The sequence below is a fragment of the Hemitrygon akajei genome, chromosome 11 (genome assembly GCF_048418815.1).
Source record: "Hemitrygon akajei chromosome 11, sHemAka1.3, whole genome shotgun sequence".
Lineage (NCBI taxonomy): Eukaryota > Metazoa > Chordata > Chondrichthyes > Myliobatiformes > Dasyatidae > Hemitrygon > Hemitrygon akajei.
The window spans coordinates 16,881,818-16,901,950 of record NC_133134.1 but is presented as its reverse complement, the minus strand read 5'-3'; the positions used below and the strand labels follow the sequence as shown (position 1 = coordinate 16,901,950).

At 40.5% G+C, this 20,133-nt stretch overlaps 1 protein-coding gene across 1 annotated transcript in view; it reads right to left on the bottom strand.

Moving 5' to 3' along the window:
- gtf3c1 (general transcription factor IIIC subunit 1) overlaps positions 1-20,133 on the bottom strand; it is an 82,355-nt gene that overhangs the window by 50,587 nt on the left and 11,635 nt on the right. Inside the window, exons 7-16 of the mRNA XM_073060279.1 lie at positions 19,138-19,290; positions 17,520-17,635; positions 13,711-14,155; positions 10,251-10,465; positions 7,518-7,657; positions 6,401-6,554; positions 6,123-6,226; positions 4,817-5,001; positions 2,161-2,511; positions 432-577 (exon numbers count right to left, since the gene is read on the bottom strand). Coding sequence (XP_072916380.1) covers positions 432-577; positions 2,161-2,511; positions 4,817-5,001; positions 6,123-6,226; positions 6,401-6,554; positions 7,518-7,657; positions 10,251-10,465; positions 13,711-14,155; positions 17,520-17,635; positions 19,138-19,290 — 2,009 coding nt within the window. The remainder of the gene's footprint in view (positions 1-431; positions 578-2,160; positions 2,512-4,816; positions 5,002-6,122; positions 6,227-6,400; positions 6,555-7,517; positions 7,658-10,250; positions 10,466-13,710; positions 14,156-17,519; positions 17,636-19,137; positions 19,291-20,133) is intronic.

The window sequence follows — 20,133 nt, the reverse complement described above, 5'->3', positions numbered from 1 at the left end:
AGGGTGATCAAAATAGCACACAGCACTCGAAGTGTAGCCTCCCAAATATTTAATATAAATGCACTGTAACTTCCAGACTCCTATAGTCAATGCCCTGATTGATGAAGGCCAGCGTGTCAAACGCCTTCTTCACCCTGCTACTTATGACACCACTTTCAGCAAACAACACAATTGCACTCTGTTTTGTAACACTCCCCAGCGCCCCAGCATTTGACTGAATGCATCCTAACAGTTTTTGATCTTCAAAAATGTAATTCCTCACATGGGCAAATGGGGCAAGCTTAGACTGGAACCTTGGCCAGCATGGACCAGTTGGGCTGTAGGGCTGGTTTCTGTCCCATTTGACTCTAGGACTCAGAACACTTACCCCAAAAACCAATTACTCGTACTACAGAGTTTTTGGTAACAGAACAAAATTCATATAACGTTACCTTGTGGCTGACTTGTACTATCTGAACAAAAATAGAGAGGGGAATAGAAAGCAGTATGTCACTAATGAGAGCCCAACCATATCCAAATTCTCTGTGAATAGGGGTAGGAGGAATATTTCTCTTCCACGATGCTTCATCCACGTAAACTGCGGAAAAAATGCACATAAACCAGTCAGAACCTTATGAATATATTTTTTCTTTTTGAGTTTATTTTTTAAAAATTCTCCAGTTACGTGTGCAGAAGCACACCTTCAGTTCAACATACAAATAGAAGTATGGAACAAGGGAAGACATCTAACTTATCATCTCTTGTACAATTTCTTGTATCATAAATTCTTCAAAATCAATTCAATCAGAGCAGGTCAATCACAGCAACAACCTCTCAGGTGGCTCAAATTTTAAAATAGTCCTTTTAATGAACATTTTAGTGTACTTCTGGCACACTAGTTATTTAAAAGATTTGTAGTTTTCAGCACCGTATTCCCATTGACTTCAATTTCTAAGATAATCTTCTGCTTCTTTGCAAATTTAAACTCCATGTAAATTTAAAACTGTAATATTACAAACACATCACTAACAGAGATAAAATTTCTCTGTTAAGTCTACAGTCAAATGCATCCAAACACATCATCTTCGTGACAAACGTTCAGTGATAACCTGGTTTCACCAATGATCAGACCAATCATTACTCATTGAATGTCCAAATCCTTTATTGTCATGACAAGCCAAACACTATGTTCTCATTATTAAGAGCTTGCAATAGAAAGCAGAAGTACAACTGCGATCAATTAGAAAAGTGAAATGTGTGCAATTTGGGTCACTTACCTACAGAAAAGGTATATATACACAATCGGAAAAAGTTCAGAAAAATTTTATAAGAATGTCGCCAAGACTTGAGATCTGAGTAATAGGGAAAGGTTGAATAGGTTAGGACTTTATTCCCTGGATTGTAGGAGAATGACGTGAGCTTTGATAGAGGTAAACAGAATTATGAGGGATATAGGTTGAGTTATACAACGAGGCATTTTCCACTTGAAGTTGGGTGAAATTAGAACTATAGGTCACAAGTCAAGGGTGAAAGGAGAAATATTTAAGGGGAACTTCTTCACTCAGAGGGTGGTGCAAATGTGGAACTAACAGCCAGAGGAAATGGTGGACGCTGGTTTGATTTCAACATTTAAGGGAAGTTTGGATAGGTACACTGGCACAAGGTGTGTGGACAGCTATGGTCCAGGTGTGGGTCGATGAGATTGGTCAGAAGAACAGTTCAGTATGGACTGGATGGGCCAAAAGGCCTATTTCTGTGCTGAAGTGTTCTATGACTCTATGTAACATCTAAGTGCTACAGTATCTATAAAATAAGTTCTTGATGAAAGGCTCACAACAAAATTTGGAACTTCATCCCATAATTGGAAACTCAAGTTAAAACCTAATCCATTTTAAATAGGGGAGGCAGTCGTGTGCAACAAACGCAGGTGTGGCACTGGTATACTGGAATGCTGTACAAAATTCATTTCAATTAATTTTCTCCGAGAATCTGCCATCTTTGCCTCTTCTGGTCTATGTGGCCCCAGAGCCATTTAAATGCCATCCACGCACCAAGCAAGCCGCTCACTCAAGGGCAATAGGTTTGAATTGTACATTAGATTTTGGCTTTGCCTCTGATATCCACATCCACCAAACGAGTAAGACAAACATGGAAAATATTTAACTGCAAACTGAAACCTACCAGTCTCTTTCATGCATAATTGGTCTAGTTCTTCCTCCCACTGGCGGTCTTCATTAATTTCTAACGTAGTTGGCGTCTCAGCTGGCTTTCCATTAGCAGCTGGCATATTCTTTTCTGCACTAGCATTAGTGGTGTCACTTGATGTGGAAGCAACAGCTTCTCCAGGGGCTTCTGAAGATGAGACCTCTTTTTCAGCACTGCTTGGTGTGTCAACTGAAGGTATCGATGTGGCCGAATCTTTTGCGGACTCTTGCAGAGGGTGTCCATAAATGAGGTACCACAGGAACATGTGGACGAGGCGTAGTCGAGGCATTTTGGGAAGAAACCCAAGGGAACGTCCCAGCCCAGGAACTGGAGATAAAAGCAGGACGTTTAAATTACAGATAACTGCAAAAGATGTGATTGCTATATTCAGCCAAAATTACTAAGTGATTGAGCCATAACAGCTATAGAATACTCAAAGGGATAGAGTAAAATAAGAGTAAAATTAAACAAAACAAGTCTGACCACAGTTAATGAGAAGAAAGGAGCTGTAGTGATAATGATAAACCAAATCTCATAATTTCTACATTTTGTGTTCCAGTATCTGCAGATTTTCTTGTGCTGCTCCATTGTGAAGAAGTTTAAATCTCCTCTTTGACAGTTCAGTGAGACCCTCTCACACTGCTCGCCCCTCTGACTCTTCAACCAGGTACTCACCCAGACTCACTACCACAGCTATGTTTCCTTCCTGGGAACTTGTCTTCACTGCCATCTTGTTCTCTTCTCCCTCCTTCTGTTCTGCACTCTTGCCTCTCACCTATCACCTCCCAATGGGTCCCATCATCCTTCCCTTTCTACTGTAGTCCACTTTCCTCTCCTATCAGACTCCTATTTCTCCAGCCATTTACCTTTCCTACCCATCTGGCTTCACTTACCACTTTCTCATTATAATTCTTACCCCACCTTTTTATTCCATCATCTTCTCCTTTCCTTTCCAGTCCTGAAGAAGGGACTCGGTCCAAAACACCAGCTCTATTCATTTCCATAGATGCTGCCCAATCTGCTGAGTTCCTCCAGAATTTTGTGTGTGTTGCTTTGGATCTCCAGCATCTGCATAGTCTCTCATGTTTGTGATTGGCAATTTCTATTGGTCACCTCAATACAGGAAGGATGTGAAAGCTTTAGAGAGGGTGCAGAGGAGATATACCAGGATGTTGCCTGGGCCAGAAGGCATGTCCTGTGAAGACAGGTTAAGCGAGCTCACAGTTTTCTCTTTGGAACTAAAGATGATGAGAGGTGACTTTGTGGAGATGTACATGATGATAAGAAACATATTGCAAATGGAGTGGACCACTAAAGACTTTTCCCCAAGCTAATGCAAGGGGGCATAATTTTAAGGCGATTACAGGAAAATATGGGGTGGGGGGTAATGTCAGAGGCAAGTTCTGTGCACAGAATGTGGTGTGGTGAAATGACCCGCCAGGGGTCGTGGTGAAGGCAGATACATCAGGGGTGTTTAAGAAATTCTTAGATAAGCTACGTAGAAAGGAAGGGTTAAATTGATTTTAGGGTAGGTTAAAAGGTCGGCACAACATCATCACCAAAGGTCCTGTACTGTGCTGTAATGTTCAATATTCTTTGTCCAGTGAAGCTCATGGATTCATTGACTCACGGGATATGAACAACACTGGCAATGCCAGCACTAGGTGTTGCACTATAGAAACAGTTTTGAATTCTGTAATGGGGAACATTGCAGGTTCAGTAGGATTACATCAAGGGAGGAATCTTTAGAGGTTTAAACTGGAAGAAATCTCTTCCCTGGAGCACTGCAGAGCCCAGAGGAGATTTAAAGGGTGATTTTAAACTTAAGATATTTGACAAAACAATAATAGAAAGGCTCCTTGGTAAAGGAGATCCAAATACAGAGATGAAGTTTGAGAAAGACTTGGTGAACTAGAACAGGATGATTTTTTTTCCCCCAAACAGAAAGCAGTGAAACAAGAATTTTTGGATAAAATCAGGGTAAGTATCTAAAACAGAAGTAGGGTTATAGGTTATGAGTTACAAAGTTGACAGGCTCTTGTTTAGTCAGGTCAAAGGTTATGGGGAGAAGACAGGAGAAAAGGCTTGAGAGGGATAATGAATTAGACATGATTGATTGGCGGAGCAGACTCGATGGGCTGAATGGCCTAATTCTGCTCCTATGTCTTATGGTCTGTTAAATATCACTTTTGCCATAAAAACAAATGATGAGGCCCATGTACTACCCGATGCTATAATTCTGGACTCCTTGATTTCCCTATCAGAGTAGAGGTTTCATGTGTCAGACAACAGATTCATATTATGGATTAAATCTGCTTCCATTACTGATATCAGCATCCTTCCTTGCTTTAGACACTGGATGGAAGATGCAACACTCCCTCAGTTTCTAACAAAAACAGAAGATGCCAAAACTCAGCAGATCAGGTAGTATCTGTGAACTAAGGCAGTGTTAATATTTCAGACCAATGACCCTTCAGAGGTGATCTACACCACAATAGGGCTCAATGTCCCTTTTCTACAGGACCCAATCATCATTTTCTAACTTTTGTTCTTACAACCAGCAGTGACGTGTTTGAAGAGGAACATCTGGGGATAGCTTTGCTCCAGTTACTCGTGAAAGGTCTATTTTTACCTATTAGAGGATGATAATTCTTCAGAGGAGTGACACCCATTTTCTCATCTGTTTTGGTGGTGGAACTTTTGCTGGGCGTGTCAGAATTTTTGTCCGGCTCTGCCTCACCCGTTGCAGTCACTGAACTACCTTCCTTCGTCTGCTTTTGCTTTTCCTTCTGAGCCTGGACTTGCAATGATTTCATCCTGGAAAACAAGAAGCCAGAGAAAAACACAGAAGCCATTAGCTTTAAAATATTGTCTGGGATCTGTTACCTGCACACTGAACTCACTCTTTTCTGAAGTGTATCTGCAGCTGAACCTCTCTTGATTAGCAAAGCCCAGGCCTATGCTGATCAGTGGAACAGCAGCCCACACCAACAGAAGGAACTGGCAGCTAAGCTTACCAGGGTCAAACTGCCAATGAGAATTAATAAACAAAAGAGATTCTGCAGATGCTAGAAACCCAGAGTAATGCACAGAAAATGCTGGAGGAACTCAGCAGGTCAAGTGGCTAAGTCACACCTGAAGGCCAGGAGCCCTCAGAGGCCATTTGAGATGCACAACTTTGGGAGCATTTATTGGGTAGTGGAAGCTTATCCCCATTACCCTCCAGCTACGATTTCCTTACTCTAAAACAGGGGTCCCAACCTGGGGTCCATGGGCCACTTGGTTAATGGTAGGGGTCCATGGCATAAAAAAGGTTGGGAACCTCTGTTCTAAAAGGATCCCAGCTGTGGCCTCAAGAACACCCAACAGAGCCTGATATCTTTATAAAGACCTAGCCTCTGTCTCAAAGCCTTTTCTTTCATCCCTTGAATCTGTTAAGCACCTCAGAATATTCTTCCCAATTAAAGACAAGCTGTTACCTCCTCTGTTCAGTCTCAGGAACAGAATTCTGGGTATAGTGATTAGCCTAACACTTCACAGTGTCAACAATTAGGGTTTAACTCCTGCCGATGTCCGTAAGGAGTCTGTACATTCTCCTCATGACCGTGTCCATTTCCTCCGAGTGCTCCTGCTTCCACCCACATTCCTAAGACATTCAAGCTGTGGGCATGCTATGTTGGCGCTGGAAGCATGGCAATACTAGCGGGCTGCCCCCAGCACATACTTGGACTGTGTTGGTTTTTGATGCCAATAATGCATTTTACTGTATGCTTCAATGTATATATAACAAATAAAGATAATCTTTTCTTTAATCTGTTATTATATTGCTGTAGTCTCTGACATTGAAGGCAGTAATTATGATCACAGGTTGGAAGTATTATTCTACCTGCTACAAACGGAGGTTTTGTAGTCAAAACAAAAGAACAAAAGTTACTGACCGATGTACTGTGTACGAACTGGAGATCCTAAATCGAACTTGCTCAATGGCACTTTTTACCAGTGGATCACTGGGAAGCACAGACGGATGAGCAACAAATTCCACCTGAAGAAAATGAAATATATTGTAACCAAAAATACCATCTTAACAATTACAAAATTGTCCTTACTACTTGAATTATGCATCTACCTAAATTACCTCACTATGAAAACAGAAGTGACGTCAAAATTTGCTTAAGCGGTTAAAATGGCAATGTACATTGAAAAGGCTGACAGTGACCTTTTTGCTAATGCCGTCCTGTATAACAGTGGTGCGGAAGAGTCGAAGCAGTCCCTCTTGAGCCAGCTTTTGAACCATTCTTACTATGGATTTCTTGCAGCATCTGGTGGCCACACCGTCTTTCTTCTCTTCTTCCATGATCATCTTCTGAAGTCTAAAGGAATAACAAGTATGTATTTCTCCATCCTAACCAGGTGACTAAATTGTAATAAACAATCAACTTCTTTACAGTTGCATCGCAACATTACTCAGGTAAAATTAATCACCACCCTGGTAATCTCTTAACATTATAATTTCAAACAATTGTCCTGATAATGTACTGGTTTTTGAAAATATAACAAAAACATAATTTTTTTTGAAATTTGTTTGTCCAGTCCTTACAGCTTTAGTAAAGGACTTTTTGGTATGGAGAAGATAGTAGATGTTAACAGTAGAATTTATTTTTCCTCCAATATCAAAGGTTACAGCTTAGCCGACCAGCTCGGCCATGCTGGTCTTCCTGCTGGCTACAGTTATCTCAGAATCAAGCAAATCAGAGATATACATAAATGGAGGAAATCTGGAGCAACTACAATATCACTTTAAGCTAGCTCAATTAAACAACAGATAACTTCTAATACAAGATCCATTAACATAAACCTTGAAAATTTTCATGTTTATTTGCTTTTCTACAAAACAGAATTTGGTACATAAGGGCATATTCACTTAACTCTGAAAAATCTTGATTTAACTGGTGCACTGTACACTTAAAGTTGCATCCAAATCAGACTTGTTTAAGAAACACATTCAGAGGAACTCCACAATTATATTGTATTTAAATCCAATTCAAAATTGGGTAGGTACACCAAGTAGAAGATATAATCCCTATAAAAAGTACTGTTTCTAATGATACATATTCAATTCTGGAATTCCTGAATCTGTTCTGCATGATACCAAAGCTGCGTTTCAAACAATTGTCGTGTTAATGTACTATTTTTCAAAATATAACAATGTAATATTTTTGAAAATTGTTTGCCCAATGTCTAGCGCCTTAGTAGAGGATTTTCTGGTAAGATGTTAGATAGCAAAAACAGAGTTCTCCTTTAATAGCATGCTGGCATCATAGAATGAAACTTACGTAAACAGGCTTTCAATCAGTTTCATATTCCGCACAGCTTCTATAATTAAGTTTTGTCGTTTTAGCAACCGAAATGTTTCGTGTGGTTTCTTTACACAAATATTTTTGCAAGGTCTCCTCTTCCTTGCGTGGCCTTTCTCCTAAGAAGGTAATTAATATTACTATAACATGCATCATGTCTTCAAGATACTTACATTTGCTTGAATGAACGCACTCATCATGTGCGCAAAAAGATCATGGGATATTACATAATATCACACACAATATTACTAAAATATATTGTGGTCTTGGTTCTTGTAAGAATATGCATAGGTTATTATAAAGTAGAGATTAAATGCAAAATAATTACTTCATTAATTAGTGCTTATGAACTAGGATCTGCTTCAAAGGGTAAGTGGGGTCAAATCCTATCTGAACAGATATAAAATCCTCCTTTATTCCAGCTACAATAGAAGATGAAATGACTAGTGCAGCTCCACTAAGTCATAAACCACGATCATGGTACCATGTTATCATGCAAGCAATACAGAGAACTCAGGTCAACTCCATCTAAGACCAAGATAGAGTGGATGTTTCCTATAGTGGGAGAGTCTACGACCAGAGGGGCACAACTTCAGAACAGGATGTCACTTTAGAACAAAGATGAGGAGGAATTTCTTTAACCAGAGGGTAGTGAATCAGTTGAATTCATTCACACAGCCGATTCTGAAGGCCAATTCATTGGGTATATTTAAAGTGGAGGTTGATAGATTCTTGACTAGCAAGGGCGTTAAAGGTTAAGGGCAGAAGGCAGGATAATTGGGTTGAGAAGGATGATAAATCAGCCATGATGTAATGTTGGAGCAGACTCAATGGCCCAAAAGGCCTAATTCTGCTCCTATGTCTTAACAATCAAAGTTTTAGAATTTCAGTTCAGATTAAACAACATAAATAGCTGGCAAAAATATAAATTTCTGACAACTTCATTGCTGTAAAGTACAACAGATCAACAAATCTCATAGAACTAAGGAGAATTGTCTCATATCAATCTGATTGATTCTAAACCATAGAACATTACAGCGCAGAAACAGGCCTTTTGGCCCTCCTTGGCTGTGTCAAACCATTATTCTGCCTAGTCCCACTGACCTGCACCTGGACCATATCCCTCCAAACCCCTCTCATCCATGTACCTGTCCAAGTCTTTCTTAAATGTTAAAAGTGAGCCCGCATTTACCACTTCATCTGGCAGCTCATTCCACACTCCCACCACTCTCTGTGTGAAGAAGCCCCTCCTAATGTTCTCTTTAAGCTTTTCCCCCTTCACCCTTAACCCATGTCCTCTGGTTTTTTTCTCCCCTAGCCTCAGTGGAAAAAGCCTGCTTGCATTTACCCTATCTATACCCATCATAATTTTATATACCTCTATCAAATCTCTCCTCATTCTTCTACATTCCAGGGAATAAAGTCCTAACCTATTCAACCTTCCTCTGTAACTCAGTTTCTCAAGTCCTGGCAACATCCTTGTAAACCTTCTCTGCACCCTTTCAACCCTATTAATATCCTTCCTGTAATTCAGTGACCAAAACTGCACACAATAAAGTTATCAATTGCAACAACTAGGCATATAAACTGGTTTGATCTTACAGTTTAGATTTGCCAAACACAACTGGATTGCAAGCCCAATGCATTTTTTTTTAGTTAATACACAATATATTGCTGGTCAGAAGATATTTCACTTTTAAGCACTTCAACAAATTTTCATTCTGTTACACAATTGGGACAATTTCTACTTAAGGAACAGATAACCACCAAATAGGAAACATCGTTCCTTTTGAAAGCTGGTACAAGTTTCCCCCGCTATCTGAAAGTAGAGCGTTCCTATGAAACCTTTTGTAAGCCGAAAAGGTGTAAAGCGAAGAAGCAATTACCATTAATTTATATGGGAAAAATTTTTGAGTGTTCCCAGACTCAAAAACTACCAAATCATACCAAATAGCACATAAAACCTAAAATAACACTAACTTACAGTAAAAGCAGGAATGATATAATAAATACACAGCCTATTTAAAGTAGAAATAATGTATGTACAGTGTAGTTGCACTTACCAAAATCAGGAAGACTTAGACAAAACCGATTTGTAGGGAAAAAAAAAATCGCATGCGCGCACACCTGCCTGCACAAGGCTTCACGGTCATGGTAGTCTTTCTTGGGGTAAACACAAGTTTAAAGCGGGCGCCTTTTTTCTTAAAAGCAAAAATCCTCTTCCGATTTCTTTTGGTTAGCGAAAACAGGTACTAATGTAGGTCTTTCATAAAAATGAAGTGGCGTAAAGTGAACTTTCGTAAAGTGGGGGACACCTGTATCACACTATTACTTCATAAAACAATGCTAGTGTAAGAAGAGAACATGGGCTGTGAATAGTCCCCCCCACCCCCCCCCCCCCCCGAGTGAGGAGCAGTGGTGGGGGTGGGGGGGGGGAAGGTCGGAAAGAGATTATTCGAGCTTCACCTCTGGGCTGGGCTGCAGCTAGTACCATAGACCAGACCAGAACAAAGGGACAGATGTGGTGATGCTCAGACTTACTGTTTTGTCACTCAATAAACACTGAAATGATTCTACACCGACAGTGTTAGTGTTTTTCTGTTGTACCTACTGCACCCTTGAACCTTGAGTCTAGCAACTAATACAAATCTGATCTGTGAAATTACATTAAACTGCAAAATACTAATGAAGTCTGAAAAATGACCTTCCTACCTTTGCTTTTTCAATCTTGATTTCTTCAATTAAAACATTCTCTTCACTTTGATCATTTTCAGACTCCATAGAAGAGTTAGGACTTGGATCGTGCTGGGCAGCATTTAGCTGAACATCCATTTGTTGCGATTGTTTGGATAAACCTACATTTTCACCCGTATGGTGGGGATGGCCAATCCTAACACCTGTTTTTCGTAAACTAGATAGTTTCTTACCTGTTTAAAATACAAATTAAATGAAAGTGATTTATATTCTCGGTGCCAAGATGAAAACGTCTGTTTTGGTTGAGCTTATTCCAAAGTGTGAGGAAGCGTTTAAGCTAAAAATACTGATTTAAACAATTACATTATTCAATATGAAATATGACATTATAGAGAGCTCTTTTTCAATATTTGCAAATGAACATGATAAAAGATCGTTCATTTTGACTTTGCCATCAAATAGTACCTGTGTACAACCTAAATGCAATCTACTGCCCTTGATGTTCAACTCACTGCTGTAGGGGAAAAAAGACAACAGCTGATGCAAGCAAACAAACTCATGAACGATCAACCTGTGGGAGTCTGGAACTTGGATGTTTCATTGTGAAGGTTAATCCAAATGGAAAACTTTATTTTTGTTGTCACTTGTCTTAAGCATTCAGAAAATTTTGGCATAGTTTTCCAAACTAGTTAGTCCAAAACACCAGGCATTTGCCAAAACTGTTTACTGCATTGCTCCCAGTTGGATGACACCAAACTTGGCAAGGGGGTAAGTAGCTTCAACAAGACCCCTCATCAGGTCTCAGCCCAAAACTGACTGAATTTCCCCCCTCTCCATAGATGCTACCTGACCTGCTGAGTTTCTCCAGCACATTTTTTGTGTGTTGCTCTGGATTTCCAGCATCTGCAGAATCTCCTGTGTTTAAGGACTTGTTCTCTTAGCTTCAACATCCTACGTTAGATGTACAAGTTCCTCTGGCTGCAATCATGTCTTTAACAACATCAGGTTTAATATACCTTCTGGTTTGCCCAAGCAGCAAAATGCCTCCTGCTTAACTTTCAGCAAAGCTCCAAGTAACAGGTCAAGCCTGTATGTGGAGACCAAGCACTAATAAATTCAAAACTGGGTTTGAGGCCAGATTTGCAATAAATTTTAGTTTGAGTTCATCTGTAATAATTTTCTAGATAACATTATAAATTATGTTTTGCCATTAATCATCAATACAAACCTTGCTCATTTAAACAGTGACTTGGTTATAACTCAGAAGGATATTCCACAATGCTCCTCGGTGGCTTTTTACAATGAGAGAGCAAGCATTTTGATCAAATATATCTTGATACAAACTTTTTTTAAAAAAAAGCTAATGTTGATAACTTTAGTAGAAAGTTATGGGGGGGGGGGAACAAAGGGTATTCTGTGAGGTTCTCCCATACACACACACCCTTTGACACTGTTATTGTACGTTTCACATCCCTTAACTGTGAGTAGGAAACCTTAAGAACATGTCTCACAGTACATTATGGTGCGCAATTGTTGTAGGGAGCAAATGGCAGTTAATATTCTCTCTGAGTTTCCTGAAGATTAAAATAAAGCCTCTCAGCTTCATTGTCATTGCTTCAAATAAACCCAGTAACCTAAGTGTAAATGTGAGATGCAAACGTGGATCTGTTGGATTGATTTAACTTCACACCACCTCCCCTTCCATCTCCATGCACTTCATCCTCTCTTCCCCACACACCTCCAAATCCAGGTTTGGTTCAGTGGCACTGTGGTCACTCTTGGCAGCCTCCTTCTGCCCTGTGTCAGGAGGAAAAACATGGGATTTTCTTCAGTGAATGCCTGTTCTGAGACAACAAGCAGCAGGGAGAAGTCACAAGAGACTGCAGTTGCTAGAATATGGAGCAACAAACAATCTGCTAGAGAAAGCCAGTATCTGTTTAGGGGTGAGGGGTGTAGGAGGGAAAGGTCCTGATGCAGAGTTTCAATCCAAACTGTTGACAACAATTCCTCCCACCCTCCAACTGCTGCTCGACCTGCTACGTTCCTCCAGCAGGCTGTTTGCTGAACAGTAAATATCGAAAAATTCGTCTGGCTGTGCATCAGTGGCTCAACCTGTGGACCCAAGGTGAGGTTCAGTGGTTGTGAGCAGAGGGTAGTGGAGGATAAGTGCAATTCTAACGATAGGCTCATACGCATCCCTCCAGCTCAATGGCATTCTACCATCAGGACCTAATAAAAACAAAGGATTGCCAAGGAGATGAGTGGCATTTTTAATGAATCTCTTTCCTTGGTATTCACTAACAAGAGATTGTTCAAGAGATAAAGGAAACAAGTGGTGATAAATTACCAGGAAGCGGGTGTCCATAGCCTTACCACACATTAAAGGTGGATAAAGCCCCAAGGCCTGACCAAGTACATCCTCAAGAGGCTGGAGAAGCAACTGCGGGCACCTTTGCAGAGAAATTTACCACTGGTGAATTTACCGAAAACTCATCTAGTTCCGTCATTTAAAAAGAGTAGCAAGAACAAGTCAGGGAACTATAGATTGGTCAGCCTGACATTAGTAATGGGGAAGTTACTGGAATTAATCCTGAGAGACAGGATCAACCAGCATTTGGATGGAGATTGTCTGATTAGGAAAAGTCAGCATGGCTTAGTGTGTGGAAAATGGGAGACAAGGGCACAGGGGCAGGGCAGTGTATGTTGCTTCTTTGGACTTTAGCAAGGCTTTCGACAGCTCCTGCATAGTAGGCTGGTCTGGACAACTAAATCCTGTGGAATACAGGCAGAGCTAGTTATGTGGATTCAAAATTGGCTCAGAGATAGGAAACAGAGGGTAGTGGCCAAAGGATGTTTCTCAGAATGGAGACAAGTGACTAGTGGTGCGCCACAGGAGTCAGCATTACAATCTTTTTTATCCATCATTTGTATAAATGATTTGGATGCGAATGCACAGGGCTTGAAATGACACAAGATTAAGAGGTGTTGTTGATAGTGAAGAAGGCTATCAAGTATTACAAAGGGGATTTTGAGCAGTTAGGGAAGTGGGCCGAAGAGTGGCAATAGATTTCAAAACAGGTACAAGTGAGGTAATTGGTTTGGAAAGTCAAACCAGCACTTATACTATGAACAGTCGGGCTGCCAGAGGAAGTGGTTGAGGCAAGTACAATAGTATCATTTAAGTAGTATTTGGAGAGGTACAGTACATGGAAGGGTAGGACTTCAAGAGATATGGGCTATGCAGGAAATTAAGACCATCTGGGTGGGCACCTGGTCAGCATAGGCTCAATGGGCTGAAAGGCCTGTAGTGTGTTCCTTTATGACTCCATCTGGAGTAGAAAATAATTTAGCAAATTAACAGACCAACACCCACATGTAGTAACAAAACTACTAATCAGATCCACAGGTTAATGAACAGAAATCCAAACAGATAATTTAAACTTTAAAAGTGCAATACAATGAATACATTTTCACTCACCTTTGCCCATTTTGGATTTGAGACCTTTTTTCTTTTTAAGTTTCCTTAATAATGCACTTTTAAATAATTTTTTTCCTTTGTTCATTTTCTGTGAGCCAGCACATATCTTTTCTTTATTCTCCAAAGGAGGAGATTGTTTATTTTGGACAGTGGTTTCTGGTAATGCTGCCAAATCCTCTTGATCGAGATTTGACTCTGGCGAGCCCCCTGATGACCCCCTTGCCACACTTTTGCATGCATCTTCCGCTAAGTTCTTTGAAGAAGTTGGCGCTTGCTGAGGAGCAAGTTGCGATGCATCAGCATCAAGTGGTAGGAGGTTTGTTGTGGCCAGCCGCTCGTTTCTTGCCTTCTCCTTTTCAAATTGCTTGCTCAGCTCACTCTGTTCCACAAATGTCTTGGCTACATATTTAGTTGTACGCTGACGACCTTCATCTTCCATGAAGCCCTGTTAAAAAGAGAAGCTGCAGCTGGAACACTGGCACAGAGCACAGTCACCTTTACTTTATATCAAAAGTTCAAAGTACTTAGACAATAGGTGCAGGAGTAGGCCATTCGGCCCTTCAAGGCAGCACCACTATTCACAGTGATCATGGCTGATCATCCACAATCAGTACCCCGTTCCTGCCTTCTCCCCATATCCCTCGACTCCGCTATCTTTAAGAGCTCTATCTAACTCTTTCTTGAAAGCATCCAGAGAATTGGCCTCCACTGCCTTCTGAGGTAGAGCATTCCACAAATCCACAACTCTCTGGGTGAAAAAGTTTTTCCTCAACTCTGTTCTAAATGGCCTACCCCTTATTCTTAAACTGTGGCCTCTGGTACTGGACTCCCCCAACATCGGGAACATGTTTCCTGCCTCTAGCGTGTCCAATCCCTTAACAATCTTATATGTTTCAATCAGATCCCCTCTCATCCTTCTAAATTCCAGTGTATACAAACCCAGTCGCTCCAATCTTTCAAGATATGACAGTCTCGCCATCCCAGGAATCAACCTCATGAACCTACGCTGCACTCCCTCAATAGCAAGAATTACTTGAGTGTTACCATATACTATCTTGAGATTAATTTTCTTACAAGTATTTACAGGAAAATATACAACAGAATTTTTTGAAAAGCTATACATAAACAAAGACTAACAAACCGTACACTACTGTATTGAGTGGTACGGAAGCACAGCCACTAATGAAAACTTCACAGTGCCAGCGATTAGGGTTCAATTCCCACTGCTGCTTGTATGTTCTCCTTGTGACCGCGTGTATTTTCTCCGGATGCTCCGGTTTCTTTCTAAATTCCAATGACCTATGGTTTAGGATTAGTAAATTGTGGACATGCTACGTTGACACTGGAAGCATGGTAACACCTGCGGGCTGCCCCAGCACATCTTCAGACTGTTGATCATCGACACAAGTGAAACATTTCATCGCATGTTTTTATGTACATGTAACAAATAAAGCTATTATATTAAAAAAACACCAATGTGCAAACGAAGACAAACTGCAAATGAATACTGAGAACTTGTGTTGTAAAAAGTTGTTGAAAGTGAACCTGTAGATTGTGGAATCAATTCATTGTGGTGATTGAAATTATCCACACTGGTTCAGGAGATGAATGGTATAAGTAAAAAATGTTCCTGATGATGTGGAACCCAAGGCTTCTTTACATTACCATGGTAGTACAAGAGCAGGGCATGGTCTGGGTGGTGGCAGTCTTTGCTGATAAACGCTTTTCTAAAGCTGGACTAAAATTTCAAGGACAAGTGGGGATGATGGCCTCCATTTCTGCCCATGTTCAGTCTGGGCTCTTGGATGAACACAAATGGATACATTATAATTTAAAGATATTAAAATTTAGTAACTAAATGGACTTTCCTGAGCAGAGCATAGGTAAAGCATTTCAACATTTCCCTAGCTAAGACCACTGTATTAATTCATGACTTGTTCAGGTTAATACAGAACCCAATGGAAAGCCTTGTGAAATTGTGAGTAACAATCTCAACTACAGTGGCTTTTTCCCATCATGTAATCATTACCTCAAAGTTTATGTACTCAATGGCAACTTCATTAGATACATTCCTTTACCTAATAATGTGGCCACTGAGTGTATGTTCATTGACTTCTGCTGCTTTAGCCCTTCACTTCAAGGTTTGACGTATTGCGCATTCAGAGATGCTCTCCTGCACACCACTGTTGTAACACATGGTTATTTGAGTTACTGTCACCTTCCTGTCAGCTTGAACCCATCTGGCCATTCTCCTCTGAACTTTCTCATTAACGAGGTGTTTTCGCCCACAGAACTGCTGTTCACTGAATTTTTTTTGTTTTTTGCACCATTCTTTGTAAATTCTAGACTGCTGTGCATGAAAACTCCAGGAAATCATCAGGTGTTTTTTTTTAAGGTACTCAAGCCACCCCGTCTGACACCAACAATCATTCTACAGTCAAAGTCACTTAGATCATATTTCTTCCCTATTCAGATATTTTGTATGACAACAACTGAACCTCTTGACCACGTCATTATGCTTTTATGCATTAAGTTACTGTCACATAATAGGCTGATTAGATATTTGCATTGAGGTGTACAGGTGTACCTAATAAAGTAGCTATCAAGTGTATATAGAATAATCCCCAAGCCTTTACTCTATACACCTATGTGGAGGGCCTCTGCTGACTATGGATATTGCATCCTGGCTGTCTAGAAATGCAAGCCTGGGTAGTACGATATGGAGAGCAAACTGTTACCCATGTAGCAAGCTTCCCCCTACCCCCACGTATCTGATGAACCCAAAGGAACGGCAGAGACAGATACAGTCTGGTACCAGCAGCATCGTAGGAGTTGCCAGTCAGTATCGAACTCAATGTAGGACTGCCTCAGGGACTCCAGCTCTAGATTTTTCCTTTGGGATATCCTCCCAAACCCTTCCCTATGAGTGGGTATAGCCGCAAGGCAGCGGAGGTTTGGGATCAGAGTTTTCATTCTCCTAGATGAGCTGCCAACCCCAGCTGACGAGCCCCATCTGCCAGAAGTGACTATTTTTATGGCACCGGTAATCCGCCTTTGTCCCTTCTCCTGTCAGTAGGAACAGATCCGCCAGGCTTAGTAACAAAGCCACGTGTGAAGGCCAGAGCTGGACTTGGTTGTCAAAGCCCATTTGAGGTGCACTCCATCGGGAGCATTTAATAGGTAGTGGGAGCTTGTCCCCATTACCACCCCCAGCTATAACAACCTTGAGGAACCACTAACTGTACATATAAACTTTGGATTATCTAATAATGAATAATAGTTATACATTATCATTACTAAGCTACTGTTTTCTGTATTGTAACTTCTTAGCTATTAGCTCAACAGTGAATTAATTAACAGGTTAGGTCATGTCAATAAGCCTGACTGGCTGCTCTTTCAATAGCCTGTAATAAGCCTACCTAACTCAACAAAGATTACAAAAAATAATCAATTCAGTCATATTCTTCTCTCAGCAAGACTATCACCAGCTTTACTTTTGGGAGACTTTGTGATGCCGGCTGCTGAGTGATGATATTTATTTCATGGCATGTGATCCCTTAGCAAAACACCAATTAATGATTACAGCAGATTCAAAAAGCTATGAGTGTAATCACTTGGCCAGCTTCGATTCACAACATCCATCGGATTGTGACTGTGAGTGAAGAGGAGGGAACAAAGCAGTGAGATGGTTTAAAAAGTCAATTGCAAACATGCATTTAATGCAGTGGGGTTCCATTCTTCATCATTCAGTGCTGTGATATCGTGTTGATATTTTGACTTATAATCAGTCTGCAGGCACATTTCCTTACCGTGATCACTTTGTACCTCTCCAGGAGGCGGCACAGCATTCGGCCTTCAAGTTTCCCAACGTTCAGTGCCAATCTGATTTCGGTCTGTGAAATCCCTTTGGTGCCTCTTCTCTCAACTAGAAGTGGCAAGAATTAGATGTTTAAAATCTCTGCCCTTGAAGACGATTGCACTTTATGATTCTTTATAATGGCACAGTAACAGCACTTCAGAAGTATTTCACTGGCTGTGAAATACGTTTGGGATGTATAAGAGGTTTGAAAGGTGATGCACAAAAAAAAAGGAAGATTTGTTTTCACTTACTTTGTAAGAAAACCAATAAAGTTTCAAAATTGGAAGGTTATCCTATTTACAGCACTAACTATGGAGATACTTGCATTATTTTATAATGCAGGAGGCAGCATTTTGATGCACCAAGCTCATGCTGGCTAACAGAGCAATCACATTTTCCAACTAACTTTCCCCTTCAGAATAGTCACAGATTCCCAACCACTCACCTACACACTACAGACAACTTACATTGGCCAATTGACCTACCAGTCGGCATGTCTTTGGGATGTAGGAGAACACCAGAGTACCTAGAGAATATCCCCATGGTCACATAGTGAACGTGCAATCTCTACACACAAAACACTGGAGATCAGGATTGAATCTGGGTTACTGGAACTGCGAGGCAGCAGCCCAACAGAACAGTAAGCCACCCTCTGTTTGGAAAATTATTTTAGTATTTTGATTAGTAACACCGACTGTGATGGCCTTTTCCAATCAAGTAATTTTAAAGTTTAAGCTAAGGATCATCAATTGAGATCTCAAGTTTATACATACATTATCCCCACTCTATCCACCACAGTGTGCTGAACTCTGTTCTTACTTAACTATACACTCAGTGACCACTTTATTAATTACCTCCTGTACCTAATGAAGTGACCACTGAGTCTATGTTCGAGGTCTTCTGCTGCTGTAGCCCATCAAGGTTCGATGTATTGTGAGTTCAGAGATGGTCTTCTGCACAACACTGCTGGAACATGTGGTTATTTAGTTACTCTTGCCTTCCTGTCAGCTCAAACCAGTCCCCTCTGACCTTTCTCATTAACAAGGTGTTTTCACCCACAGAATGCTGCTCACTGGATTTTTTTTTTTGCTTTTTGCACCATTCTCTGTAAACTCTCGCGACTATTGTGTGAGAAAATCCCAGATCAGCAGTTTCTGAGATACTCAAACCACCCCGTCTGGCACCAACAATCATTCCATAGTCAAAGTCACTTAGATCACATTTCTTCCCCATTCTGATGTTTGGTCTGAACAACAACAACTGAACCTCTTGACTACGTCTGCATGCTTTTAAGCATTGAGTTACTGCCACGTGAATGGCTGATTAGATATATGCGTTACTGAGCACTGAAAGTATTAGAAATGTTACACATTACCTACACAACCTCTGTGAAGTGATTCATTTGGTACAGAGGCTCTTTTTGCTTACCAACTAATGCACGTTACCACCGATAAACGATGGAATCAAGAACCATTTTATTATTTTTATTACATCCTATTTCAAACAAGCTTCATACGACTGGAAATTGGCATGTTATTATTAAAGCAAAATAACTAATGAAAACTTACTAAGCTCATAAGCCTGTGTGAGCATGTCTCGTTCATACACAACATCCATTGTTTCGACTCCTTTACCTTCCTCTTCATCCATGTCATCGTCATCATCTAATTTTTTCCCATATTCCTTTATTAACTTCAAGCAGCGAACAATAACTTCAGTTCCTGCAAACAGTAATGACCATTTTACCACAGGAGAGGCAAAGCTTAACTACCTTCTGCAGCAGAATTATAACTTCCTTTACGCATCAAAATACAATTTTAAATGGGAACTTGTTGGGTTTTCAAAATTCAACAACTACTGCAGAATTTGCAAGTGATCCCATGATGTTTATCCATACTGTTTTACACTTAGTCTCCCGAACTAAAGCCTCAGAATAAAGGGATGTTCCTTAGAACTGGGATGAAGAACAATTACTTCAGCCAGAGGGTGATGAATCTTGAAATTCATTGCCAAAGTCTGTGGAGGCTAAGTCATCGGGAGTATTTAAAGCAGCAGCTGATAGGTTCTTGACTGGTACAGGAGGTGAGGGTTTCAGGGACAAACAGGGTTGTAAGCTGTTCTGTGATTAGGCTAGGGTTAAAAAGGTGGGCTGCTGAGTGGTGTGTCTCCTTAAGCCAGAAGGGCCTGTTCTGTATCTCAAAATAAAATAAATAAAAATTAGCCATAACGGAATGACAGAGCAGACTTGATAGGCTAAATCTTGCTTCTTTATCTAATGGTCTGAAACAAAATCAAGCTGGTACCTGCTGTTTTACATGGAGAAAATATCTGTTTCTACCAAACTGTGTGTGGAAAATAGCATTTCCCAACTTTTTGTCTAAACATCCTCATTCTAATTTTAATTATCATGGGCAAAATTACTTTTAAAATGAAAGCAATATTTCAAATAATTATTTCAGGTTCTATACACTTTAAAGGCAACAAAATGCAGAAGTACACTTTGCTCATGAAGTTTGCAACTTGCAGAATTTACAGGTGGTGCGTGCTGCCCATGCCCTTCATGA